The following is a 13,579-nucleotide window of genomic DNA, read 5'->3' on the forward strand; positions in this document are numbered from 1 at the left end:
CAAGGAGGCCTACTAAGGGACAGTCTTAAAGGCATCTAAGTCATAACTGGGGCAAGAACAAAGGCAGTGTTGTTGGGAATTGGTATGACAGATTTAGGAACTAGAATTCAGCCTTAATCATCTCTACGTTCTAGCCCCATACCTGCAACATAGTTGGTATTCAGTCATTATATTTAAGCAAATGAAGAAAGAATCTAAAAGACTTAACGATGAGTAATTGTTGAAGCAGTCTAGGAGGGGAGGAGTCTGGAATTCCCCTTGATCTCTGGCTGGAGTGGCCTTTGGATGGTAGTTCCCCTTCACTGCCATAAAGATGAAAGGGGAGGCAGGGGCCCATGCAGCAATGCGCCTGCTGAATGAGTGACGTGGCCCAACAGAACACTGCCCACCCCATCCTGAAAGCAGAGACCTACACAGAAAAGAGTGGGAAGGGAAAAGTACAAATTTTCTCTTCCTCTTTCTTGGTTGTGAGGCCAGCATAAGGAGATAGTGTGAAATAGACAAGGCTTCCTTCTCTCCTCTTTCCTAACTTCTCTTATCTTCCTAAGACCTCAGGTTTCCCCATCTCTGCCACCACCTTCTCAGCCAGTGACTAGTTAACGGATAATGCTTTCACTCTCTTTGAGCATCGTGGCATTTCCAACTACGCATCTCCTCTCCTCGCTTCAGAAATCATTATTTCCTCAACTGTTGTCACCCTGGAGATAGCAGGAAACCAGGCCCATTAAATGCATTCATACTGCTGTGAAAATGACTAATGGATCCCTTTAATTCCCCTCTAGTTAATTATTTGAATTTCCAAAGGAGGCTATTCCTTTCACTACCCCTCAGAAGTGAAAGCTCCTAGTCACCTTGTTGAGATGGGGGTGTGACATGGACGGTTTTTCTGTCACCATTCACCAAGCCAGGCCCTGCCCTGGAATTGTGCTATGGGGTCAACTCTCCTCCACGGGTCCTGATTTCATAGGATTTTTGCTTCTTGCATTCTGAGGATGCAAGATTCCTAGGACAGCATAAGTGGCATGCTGCTGTGGGAGGTGAGGCTGGTTTAGGGTGGCCTGTCCCTACTAGGAAGGGAGCAGTCCAGAAACCACACTCAGTGGCGATATTTCCTTACTGCCCGAGGTTGAGAGGCTCACCCACCAGCAGCAGGGCTAGCCCTGCTCCCCACACACACCGCCCCGCTATGTGCTCAATGCCCTCTCTATCACAACTCCAGAACGTCCAGTGTGTGCCTGGCACTGTGCTGGTTGCTTCCCATGCCCCAGCCCCTCATCTTTGTAACATCTGTGAGACAGAATCTTTATCCCTACTGTGTAGATGGGGAAATTAAGACTCAGAGAGAACGTAATTCACTCACAGCCTCATAGGTAGGAATCATGGAAGAGCTCCCGATACCCTTGTTCACTGTCAGATGGCCTCTGGCATGTACGTTTAGACACAGGCAGCTTAGGAATGGGAAGGCTAAGAATCCAGGGGACTTATGGGAGTTTCTGTTAAAATAGTCATAGTGCAGTCAATTCACTGCAGTCATAAAGGAATACACCGAATAATGTGTCACAAAACAGAAGAGATAGAGCTTTGTTGTAATTCCCACTTGGAATGTTCTCTGTTGGTTCCCCATTGCCTCCTATTTAAAATCCAAACTCCTTTGTCTAGAATTGATTATGGAAACTTTTGGAAAATCTCAGTACATAAAACGGGGGAGGGAGGAAGAGAAAGAGGTAAGTACTATCAGTATAGAGTTTTTCCTTTCCTTCCTTCTGTCTCTATAATTATCTAAAACAGAATGAACATCCCTGAGTGTCACAAAGTGTAATTTCTTAAAATAGGAGCTCGTGCATGTCTTTTCAAAAAATAGACCATTTTGAATTTTCAGGCAACTCCATCTGTTGATTATATGATGTCTTCCATTTCTTCCTTGGTTATAAGGTCTTTATGATCATGAGAGTAAATAACCAACTATTATACCCCCATGGTGTTATTTTTCATATTTAACTCTGATTCATCAAAAATATATCTTGTTGAAAAGCATGAGGCAAAGCTCTAACTTGATTTTTACCCCCGCCCCCTGCCTCCCCATAACCAGTTTCCCTGATAAAATTGTTGAAAAACCCTTTAATGTCCATTAGTTTGGGATGCTCTTTTTCATTATGTAAAATGCTGTATTCTGATAGATGCCAGGGTCTCTTTCAGGGCTTTCTGTTTTGCTGATCTTTCTCTTGGCTATTAGACCAGTACATTAATAGTGGTAGTTCTATAATGTTGTCAGTGGCACTGAAAATCCCTATCCTTACACAGATTTTTTCCAAAAATTTCTTATCTGTTTGATCTGTTTACTCCTTCATGTGAAATTTAGAATCAGTTGGTTAATTTTTAAAATCTCTTTCTTGGGATTTCCCTCGTTGTCCAGTGGTTAAGAATCTGCCTTCCAATGCAGGGGATGCAGCTTCGATCCCTGGTCGGAAAACTAAGATTCTACATGGTGAGTGGCAACTAAATCCATGTGCCACAACCAGAGCGCCCACGTGCATTAGAGCCCATGCTCCAAAACTGGAGAAGCCCCCTACTCTACAACTAAAGAAAGCCCACACACCACAACAAAGACCCAGTGCAGCCAAAAATAATCATAATAATAAAAAATTTTTTAATTGCTTTAAAATCTCATTCATAGTTTGCCTAAAATTGCTTCAAACCATTATATTAACTTCAGAAAAATTATATAATAATAATAGTCTCTGTAGTTGGGACCTTGATACACTCTTTAGTTTTTTTAGACTTTCTCTCTTAGTGGGTTTTTTGTCCTTTAGTCTAAATAAGTTCTACATGTTTCTTGTTAGGATTATGTCTAGGTTTTTTTCTTTTTTCTTTTTTTTTAGCATTTTAAAAATTGTCATTGTGAATGGGAGCTGGAAACTATTTACCATATTTTCTTTTCGTTTGCTCTGCTGGAATAGAATTAAGCTATTTTAATTCTGGCATATTGATTCTGTGGTGTTTTAGTTCATTCTTTTGAGTATTCCAGGAGTAAATAAGTGTCCTTTTGCTCTCCAGAGCTACACTTCTTTGCATTAAGTCCAGATCCTTATCATGGAATTCCTCTGGGCAGGTGCCCACCTCACCTCTGTCACCCCTAAAAATGCCAAGCACACAGGAGGTGCTCAGTAAGTGTCTTTTGAATGAGGAACCCTAAGCCAAGGAAGTCACTCATGGTCTTGGGTGGCAGCCCCATGAGGGATCATTCTGATTCAGAGTCTGCACCTCAGTCTTAGCAGAAAGTTGGGGGCTTTGGGCGCCAGGGTGTCTCTTGTAAGACCCCAAACAGAGAGATACCTGAAGCTAATTGTCTCCTTCCATCAAGAGGGGGAGTGGGGGGGATATCACTCAGCGGTGGAGCATTAGACTGCAGAGGGGGAGTGGTGCCTGGTTTCCCTTGGGAGACCCCACTTGGGGCAGAAGGCGCCAAAGAAGAGGACCCAGCAGAGACTGTGGTCCACCCAGCAAGTCTTGCTCTCCCTCCAGCCAGGCCACTCTAGGGGTCCCCTTCCCAGGCCTGGAGCACTCCTCTTTTTTTCTAAGTTTTTTTTTTTTTTTTAATGTGGACTATTTTTTAAAGTCTTCATTGAATTTGTTACAATATTGTTTCTGTTTTATGTTTTGTTTTTTTTGGCCAGGAAGCATGTGGGATCTTAGCTCCCAGACCAGGGATCGAACATATACCCCCTGCTTTAGAAGGTGAAGTCTTAACCACTGGACCACCAGGGAAATCCCTATGTCCCTATGGAAAGGGACACTCACCACAGACTCAACCCCTCTCCCATGGACCCAAAGCTGAGAAAATGACAGCTGGTTCTAGGTCTCCCTTTATGTCTATAGCCTAATTGCCCACATGGAGAAAGCAATGGCACCCCACTCCAGTACTCTTGCCTGGAAAATCCCATGGACAGAGGAGCCTGGTAGGCTACAGTCCATGGGGTCGCTCAGGGTTGGACACGACTGAGCAACTTCACTTTCACTTTTCACTTTCATGCATTGGAGAAGGAAATGGCAACCCGCTCCAGTGTTCTTGCCTGGAGAATCCCAGGGACGGGCGAGCCTGGTGGGCTGCTGTCTATGGGGTCGCACAGAGTTGGACACGACTGAAGCGACTTAGCAGCAGCAGCAGCATTGCCCACATCTAATAGAATTCTGTTCTTTAATTAAAAACATAGGTAATATGTTCACACAGTTAAACCAGGAGAGCAAACTCAAAGGTGTACAGTGAAATGTCTTACTCCACCTCTGCCCTGCCCCATCGCATAACTAATAATTTGTAACCTTCTAAGGTTTCTTTATTCAAATGCAATCAAATATGAATATATTCTTGTTTTTCTCCATTCATATACAAAGGGTAGCATCCTATATATACACTTCCACATCTTGATTTATTTAAAATATACATCATCATAATTGAATACAGGATATGCTGGTCACTGTTCTAACCTTATATATATATAAAACACATCTAATCCTTCTGATACTCCTATTATTATCCTTATTTTGCCAGGGAGATTTTTGCCTCTAATGAACCTCCTCTGTTTTTTCCAGCTGCATAGTACTCTGTTGCACAGGTGCATCTTAATTTATGTAACTCTTTGAGTAGTGATGGGCACTTGGGTTGTTTCTATTCTTTGCTGTTATGGACTGTGTTACATTGTAAAGATGTTACCTTTTATGCATGGAGATAGAGCTGTAGAAAAGAAATCTAGAAGAGAGTGTTGCTGGGTCAAAGGATAAATACATTTGTAATTGTGATGAATGTTGCCAAATTTCCCTCTCTAGAGTTACTCATTCTTTTCATAATTCTTACCATTTCTCATTAATAGTGTCATTAGAGAACAGTAATATTTCAGTCAATTATAATTATAGTCTTTGATAAAAACATTCATGAAGGACTTATTTTGATCTTCTCCAGCACTCCCATATGAGGTGGGAATTATCCGTATTTTACAGATAAGAAAACTGAGGTCCAGGGAGGTTCTATGACCTGCCAAGGAAGGGCACAGATCTGAGGTCAGATCTGCATCTGCCCAGCTTTTTTCTCTGCTCCCCCTACCACTTACCTCAGTCACTGGCCCTGCCTCACAGCCTAGATGAGTCTCTGTTACTTAGGTCCAGTGTGCTGAGGCTGGAGGAGTTGAAGGCTCATGACCCAGTAGTGACCCCCCTTCCCCTTACCACACATTTTTCTGTCTCCAGAGAAGCTTTGTTAGTGTGAAATGAGTCTCCTCTGTTTGATCAAGAGGCTCAAGCCCTGGGACTTACCACCTTGGGTGACTTGGAAAGGTTGAGAGCTGGCAAAGCTGAGGACTTGTACCTGGCACCTGGTGCCAAGACTTTGGAACTGGGTTGGCCAGCAGGCTCTCTGTTGGCATTTCTGGGACAAGTTGATCTCAGGAATTGAGACCAAAGTGGCCACAGCTAAAATCCTTTCTCCTGGCCTTAGATGGGCTTACTTGTTATTCTCATTGCTGGCTAGAGTAAATTATAGCAGTATTTCTGGGGAAGTAACTAATATTTTTCCTGGTAATATTTTTTTTAATTTATTGACTAACTTCTGGCTGCGCTGGGTTGTCGTTGCTGCATGCAGGCCTTCTCTAGTTGCGGTGAAGTGGGGCTGCTCTTGAGTTGCAGTGCTCAGGATTCTCATTGCACTGGCTTCTCTTCTTGGCAGAGCACAGGCTCTAGGGCACACAGGCTTCAGTAGTTGTGGCACCCAGGCTCCCTGTATGTGGGATCTTCCTAAACCAGGCGTCAAACCCATGTTCTCTGCCTTGGCAGGCAGATTCTCAACCACCAGATCACAGGGAAGTCCTGCTGGTACTCTTTGAAGAGTAATATTTACAATGTTTCAGAGCGTGTGGACTCTGAGCCAGACCACTTGGGTTTTAGTTAGTTTTCTACTGTTGCTGTAACAATCTACCACAAATTTAGGGGCTTGAACCATTACAGATAGATGATTATTTACCTCTGGATGTCAGAAGTCTGCAGTAGGTCTCATTGAGCTACAATCGAGATGTCTGTAGGACTGTGTTCCTTATGGAGGCTCTTGAGAAGAGTCCATTTTCTTGCCTTTTCCAGTTTCTAGAGTGCCTGCATTCTTTTCTTTTTTTAAAAAATATTGTTTATTAATTTACCTTGACTGCTCCCAGTCTTAGTTGCAGCACATGGAATGTTTAGTTTTGGCATGTGAAATCTAGTTCCCTGACGAGGGATCGAAGCCTGGACCCTGCATTTGGAAGGCAGAGTCTTAGCCACTAGACCTCCAAGGAAGTCCCTGCCTGCATTCTGTACTTCATGATCCCCTGCCACCTTCAAAGACACCAGGACAGTATCACTGTGACTTCCGCTTCCTCTCCCTCTCTCACTCTCCTGCCTCTCTCCTCTTTCCCCTCTGAGGTCTCCTGTGATTACATTGGGCCCACCCAGATAATTCAAGACAATCTTCCCATCTCAAGATCTTTAATGTAATCACACCTATCAAGTCCTTTTTGCCATGTGAAATGAAGTGAGGTGAAAGTCGCTCAGTCAAGTCCAACTCAGCGATCCCATGGCCTGTACAGTCCATGGAATTCTGCAGGTCAGAATACTGGAGTGGGTAGCCCATCCTTTCTCCAGCGGATCTTCCCAACCCAGAAATTGAACTGGGGTCTCCTGCTTTGCAGGCGGATTCTTTACCAACTCTGCTATCAGGGGAGCCCTTCTTGCCATGTGAGGTGTCATATTCAGGTTCCAGGAATTAGTACTTGAATGCACACCATTATTCTGCCTACTACAATTTGCTTCTGGACTCTTATCACTTTCTAATTGTGTGACCTTGAACAAGTTATTGTACCTCATGCTTAGTTTCTCCATCCTTAAAATGGGAACAATGATAATTCCCATTCCATAGGGTTGTTATAAGGATTCAGTTCAGTTCAGTTCAGTTCAGTCACTCAGTTGTCTGCGACTGCGACCCAAATTGAACCACAGCACGCCAGACCTCCCCGTCCATCACCAACTCCCAGAGTCCACCCAAACCCATGTCCATCGAGTCGGTGATGCCATCCAACCATCTCATCCTCTGTCGTCCCCTTCTCCTCCTGCTCTCAATCTTTCCCAGCATCAGGGTCTCTTCAAATGAGTCAGCTCTTCGCATCATGTGGCCAAAGTATTGGAGTTTCAGCTTCAACATCAGTCCTTCCAATGAACACCCAGGACTGATCTTCTCTAAGGTGGACTGGTTGGATCTCCTTGCAGTCCAAGGGACTCTCAAGAGTCTTCTCCAACACCACAGTTCAAAAGCATCAATTCTTTGGCACTCGGCTTTCTTTATTGTCCAACTCTCACATCCATACATGACCACTGGAAAAACCATAGCCTTGACTAGACAGACCTTTGTTGGCAAAGCAATGTCTCTGCTTTTTAATATGCTGTCTAGGTTGGTCGTAACTTTCCTTCTAAGGAGAAAGGGTCTTTTAATTTCATGGCTGCAATCACCATCTGAAGTGATTTTGGAGCCCCAAAAAATAAAGTTTGACACTGCTTCCACTGTTTCCCCATCCATTTGCCTTGAAGTGATGGGACCAGATGCCTTGATCTTAGTTTTCTGAATGTTGGGCTTTAAGCCAACTTTTTCACTCTTTCACTTTCATCAAGAAGCTCTGTAGTTCTTCTTCACTTTCTGCCATAAAGGTGGTGTCATCTGCATATCTGAGGTTATTGATATTTCTCCCAGCAATCTTGATTCCAGCTTGTGCTTCATCCAGCCCAGCGTTTCTCATGATGTACTCCACATATAAGTTAAATAAGCAGGGTGACAATATATAGCCTTGATGTACTCCTTTTCCTATTTGAATCAGTCTGTTCTATGTCCAGTTCTAACTGTTGCTTCCTGACCTGCATACAGGTTTCTCAAGAGGCAGGTCATGTGGTCTGGTATTCCCATCTCTTTCAGAATTTTCCACAGTTTATTGTGATCCACACAGTTGAAGGCTTTGGCATAGTCAATAAAGCAGAAATAGATGTTTTTCTGGAACTCTCTTGCTTTTTCAATGATCCAGCGGATGTTGGCAATTTGATCTCTGGTTCCTCTGCCTTTTCTAAAACCAGCTTGTACATCTGGAAGTTCTCGGTTCATGTATTGCTGAAGCCTGGATTGGAGAATTTTGAGCGTTACTTTACTGGCATGTGAGATGAGTGCAATTGTGCTTAGTTTGAGCATTCTTTGGCATTGCCTTTCTTTGGGTTTGGAGTGAAAACTGACCTTTTCCAGTCCTGTGGCCACTGCTGAGTTTTCCAAATTTGCTGGCACATTGAGTGCAGAACTTTCACAGCGTCATCTTTCAGGATTTGAAATAGCTCAACTGGAATTCCATCATCTCCATTAGCTTTGTTCATAGTGATGGTTCCTAAGGCCCACTTGACTTCACATTCCAGGATGTCTGGCTCTAGGTGAGCGATCACACCATCGTGATTATCTGGCTTGTGAAGATCTTTTTTGTACAGTTCTTCTGTGTATTCTTGCCACCTCTTCTTAATATCTTCTGTTTCTGTTAGGTCCCTACCATTTCTGTCCTTTATTGAGCCCATCTTTGCATGAAATGTTCCCTTGGTATCTGATTTTCTTGAAGAGATCTCTAGTCTTTCCCATTCTATTGTTTTCCTCTATTTCTTTGCATTGATCACTGAGGAAGGCTTTCTTATCTCTCCTTGCTATTCTTTGGAACTCTGTATTCAAATGGGAATATCTTTCCGTTTCTCCTTTGCTTTTTGCTTCCCTTCTTTTCACAGCTATTTGTAAGGCCTCCTCAGACAGTCATTTTGCTTTTTTGCATTTCCTTTTCTTGGGGATGGTCTTGATTCCTGTCTCCTGTACAATGTCACGAACCTCCATCAGTAGTTCATCAGGCACTCTGTCCATCAGATCTAGTCCCTTAAATCTATTTCTCACTTACACTGTATAGTCATAAGGGATTTGATTTGGGTCATACCTGAATGGTCTAGTGGTTTTCTTTATTTTCTTCAATTTCAACCTGAATTTGGCAATAAGGAGTTCATGATCCGAGCCACAGTCAGCTCCCAATCTTGTTTTTGCTGACTGTATAGAGCTTCTCCATCTTTGGCTGCAAAGAATATAATCAATCTGATTTTGGTGTCGACCATCTGGTGATGTCCATGTGTAGAGTCTTCTCTTGTGTTGTTGGAAGAGGGTGTTTGCTATGACCAGTGCATTCTCTTGACAGAATTGTGAGTTGATATTTGTGAAATGTTTATAAGTGTCTTGACACATAGTAAATACTGTGGAAGTGTCTGCTGGCTAAAATATATTAAATAAATAAAAATATACATTCTCTTTGACCTAGCAATTCTATTATTTTGTAATATATTTCATAGAAACAAAAGGATCTATGCATTAAGCTACATAAAGCCTTGCCCATATTGGGGGGGAAATGCACAAGCAGGAAATCATTGGTATGCCCGTTAACACAGGGTTCTGCAACACCCTGGGCTGCAGACCCATACCGGTCAGAAACATGTTAGGAACTGGCGAGGAGCGAAAAAGGCTTCATCTGCTGCTGCACATTGCTCTCATTACTGCCTGAACCACCCCTTGCCACCCCTCCCCCAACCCATCCCCCCTCCCCTGCACACACCCCTCCTACCCACCCCATGGAAAAATTGTCTTCCACTAAACTGGTTCAATGCATTATTAATAGGGTGACTGAGTCAATGTAGTCCATCTGGAATTTAATAGAGCTATTAAAGAATACATTAGTCCATCCTAAAGGAGACCAGTCCTGGGTGTTCATTGGTAGGACTGATGCTGAAGCTGAAACTCCAATACTTTGGCCACCTGATGCGAAGAGCTGACTCATTTGAAAAGACCCTGAAAAAGAAAGATTGAGGGCAGGAGGAGATGGGGACGACAGAGGATGAGATGGTTGGATGGCATCACCGACTTGATGGACACGGGTTTGGGTGGACTCCGGGAGTTGGTGAAGGACAGGGAGGCCTGGCGTGCTGTGGTTCATGGGGTTGCAAAGAGTCGGACATGACTGAGTGACTGAACTGAACTGAAGGTTATGCTTGTAGACCTAGATGAGGAGTGTCCTGGACAAAAGTTAAATTAGAGGCGGAAGTTACAAAGTAATCGTTTAGCATGATCTGATTTTTTTTTTTTAAACATCAACCTGCCCAAAATTGTTGTAGGTATGAGTCAGTTATTTAAGCTCTGAACATCTTGTTTTCTTCTATCTGTGAAGTGAGGATCATAATAATTCTCTCTTAAAAAACTCTGCCGAGGATTAAATGGGATGAAATGTATCAAGTCCTTAGAATTCTACTAGCAGCAGAAGAGTGTGAATATTTATGTGAAGTGGTTTGAAGAGCCAGAGGTGTGAAATATGCACCCAGGATGGTCCCCTGGTTGTCTCTGAGGTGGAGAAAAGAAATTCAGAAGTGCTGGGTGCTTCTGATGATGATTAACTCTGCTTTTAAAAAAAATTATTTAATTGGAGGATAATTACTTTACAATATTGTGATGGTTTTTGCCATACATCGATATGAATCAGCCATGGGTATACATGTGTCTCCACATCCTGAAACCCCCTCCCACCTCCCTCCCCACCCTGTCCCTTTGGGTTGTCCCAGAGCACAGGGATTTGGGAACCCTGCTTCACGCATCGAACTTGCATTGATCATCTATTTTACATATGGAAATGTACATATTTCAATGCTATTCTCTCAAATCATCCCACCCTCGCCTTCTCCCATGGAGTCCAAACGTCTGTTCTTTACATCTGTGTCTCCTTTGCTGCCCTGCATGTAGGATCTTTGTTACTGTCTTTCTAAATTACATATATATGTGTTAAAATACAGTATTTTATGGATGGAGGCTAGCTATTACTACTTTAGTAACTTTTTTATGTTCCAGTAAGTTTTATTGGTAGTTTGGATACTATCACCATAACCAGAAACACTGAACTGAGAAAAGCACAGACGTAGAAACATACCAGGATTCAAAGTTTTGTAACTTTTTGAAGAGGCATTTAATAAAGAATATTTAAAGAGAAAAAGAAAGCAGGAATGCCCTAAATCAGGCCAACCTTCTCTGTCCGCAGCATCTACTGCAGAGGCTGCTCCAAGCCCCTGTGCTGCTCATGCGCACTCCTGGATAGGGACCACAGCGAGCTCAAGTGCGACATCAGCACGGAGATCCAGCAGCGGCAGGATGAGCTGGACACCATGACCCAGGACCTGCAGGAGCAGGACCGCGCCTTTGCGGCAGCGCAGGCGCAGATGCGCTCTGCCATCACCCAGCTGGGCCGCGTACGCGCCGACACCGAGGAGTTCATCCGAGAGCGCGTGCGCGAGGTGGTAGCGCACGTGCTCGAGCTGGAGCGTGAGCTGCTGGAAGGCGTGGGTGCGCGGTACCAGCGCGACTACGAAGAGATAGCGGGCCAGCTGGGCCGGCTGGACGCCGTGCTACAGCGGATCCGTATGGGCAGCGTGCTGGTGCAGAGGATGAAACTGTATGCCTCGGACCAGGAGGTGCTGGACATGCATGACTTCCTGCGCAAGGCACTCCACCAGCTGCGCCAGGAGGAGCCCCAGAGCCCGCGAGCCACGGTACACACAAACAGCTTCGACGCATTCAGGATGCGCCTGCAGGACCTCCTCTCTTGCATCACCCAGGGTACAGGTAAGCCACCATCACCTTATGGCTGGCCTGTTTACCCTGTGAGGGCTTGGGCCTGCCGCTGCCCCTGGGGAAAGGCGGGTGGAAAAGATCAACCCGGTGTGACGTAAGAGGAAACTGTGGGGTTTTTATTAAGTCTGTTGGGTTTGATCACATCATAGGTTACAGAGCGCATGATAAGTCTGGGGGAGCGGAAGCCTGCAGCCACCCAGAAGGGTCACGTCTGACTGATTTACAAGACCCTAAGTATTAGTTGTGATCTTGTGACCCTCAAGGAAGTTGAAAGTGAAAGTTACTCAGTTGTGTCCAACTCTGCGATCCTATGAACTGTAGGCCTCCAGGCTCCTCTGTCCGTGGAATTCTCCAGGCAAGAGGGAGTGGATTAGGTTGCCAATTCCTTCTCTAGGGAATCTTCCCGACCCAGGGATTGAACCCTGGTATCCTGCATTGCAGGCAGATTCTTTACTGCTTGAGCCACTTGGGGAAGCCCCTCAAGGGACTTAAAAAACTATAAAGCTGAGAACCATACCCTGTATCATTTTAGCCCCAGAGGGGCCAACCACTTCAAGAGGTTCTCATAAGCCCCCTGTGTCCAGCAACAGAGAATTCAACAGGAAGGTGAGGTTTGGGTGGGGCTGAGAACCTCCACCACCACCACCGTTCCTACCCCCCACCCCCATCCCCTGGTTGGGTGCTTACCCAAAACCAGGCTAGGGCTCAGTGGAGGAGATCTTTTGCCCCTCGGACGGCCTGCCATCCGGACTAGCTGCCTAGCTTTGTGGGCCCTGCCTGGTATTGGGCCTAGGGAAGTGGGAAGACAGAGGACCAGTTTCTGACCTGGAGTTGTCCAGTCCAACTGGGAGACAATGTCGGGGCACATCGTGTGGCTGGAGAATGAGACAGTGCTTGGCTCTGCAGCCCAAATCCAGGAGTTACAGCAGCTTTCTAGGCGCTGGAGGCAGCAGGGAGGCTTCCAAGAGACACGGGGGCAGTCAGGAGGGCCTCCAGGGTAGGGAGGCCGAAATGGCTCTTTGATGAAATTTCTGGTTCTGGTGTGAGGATACCCTTTCACTGAGAAAAGGGAGGAAAGCCTCAGAATCAGAAGGTTCTTGGGCAGGTGGCAGTGATGGAGATCTGCTCACTCCTGCCCTTGGAGCTAGTGAATGTGGATTCATCAAAATGCAGTCCTAGCGTGGACCTGCGCCTTCTCCACCTGGGTGGTGACTTACTGCATGTACAGGACATGACCTCCATAGAGTTTAAACAGCTTGCCTCGGTGGTGGCAGAGAAAGGAGTTATTTTATCTTCCAGCATGATTTAGATTTAATAAAAACAGGCCACAAGTCAGAAGCGTGTCATGGAGCTCTCACTGTGCAGAGAAATCAGTGAGCAGTAACGCTGTTAGGATTGTCCGTGCTTTGCCTTGGTGGCGGCCCCAAGTTGGAGAGAGAGCTGTGCTTGGGGTCTGGAGCCAAAGGCAAACACTCTCCCATGCCATGCCTCTCTTCCTTGTAGGTGAGTTCATGCCCACTGCAATCAGGGAGCTTTCTTCCCAACTACAGCCACTCCATGGAGCTGCCAGAGGCCCTGGAAAATGGGTCTCCAGGAAAAGCAACGGGGATGTTTCCTTTGTCACTGTCCTCAGACAGGATGCCTCACCAGGAACGTCTCTGACCTGCCCATGACTTTCTTTGTGTTCTCCAGATGCAGCTCTATCCAGGAGAGCCAGCCCAGAAGCTGCCAGCGCTCCCAGAGACACTTGTAGCACTGACCCGGTGAGATGGAGTTGAGGTTTAAAGGGGAGGTAGTCCATCCTGCAGGCCGGGCGGGTTGGGAGTTCCCCTCCATCGGGAAGGGAAC

The 13,579-nt window shown here is 45.4% G+C and overlaps 1 protein-coding gene across 9 annotated transcripts in view; it reads left to right on the forward strand.

Annotated features, from left to right (window-relative positions):
• PML (PML nuclear body scaffold) overlaps window positions 1-13,579 on the forward strand; it is a 52,650-nt gene that overhangs the window by 18,204 nt on the left and 20,867 nt on the right. For all 9 annotated transcript variants that reach the window (XM_020897963.2, XM_070477537.1, XM_070477540.1 and 6 more), the window contains exons 3-4: window positions 11,142-11,722; window positions 13,424-13,494. In XM_020897963.2, coding sequence (XP_020753622.2) covers window positions 11,142-11,722; window positions 13,424-13,494 — 652 coding nt within the window. The remainder of the gene's footprint in view (window positions 1-11,141; window positions 11,723-13,423; window positions 13,495-13,579) is intronic.

The sequence above is a fragment of the Odocoileus virginianus genome, chromosome 16 (assembly GCF_023699985.2).
Source record: "Odocoileus virginianus isolate 20LAN1187 ecotype Illinois chromosome 16, Ovbor_1.2, whole genome shotgun sequence".
NCBI lineage: Eukaryota > Metazoa > Chordata > Mammalia > Artiodactyla > Cervidae > Odocoileus > Odocoileus virginianus.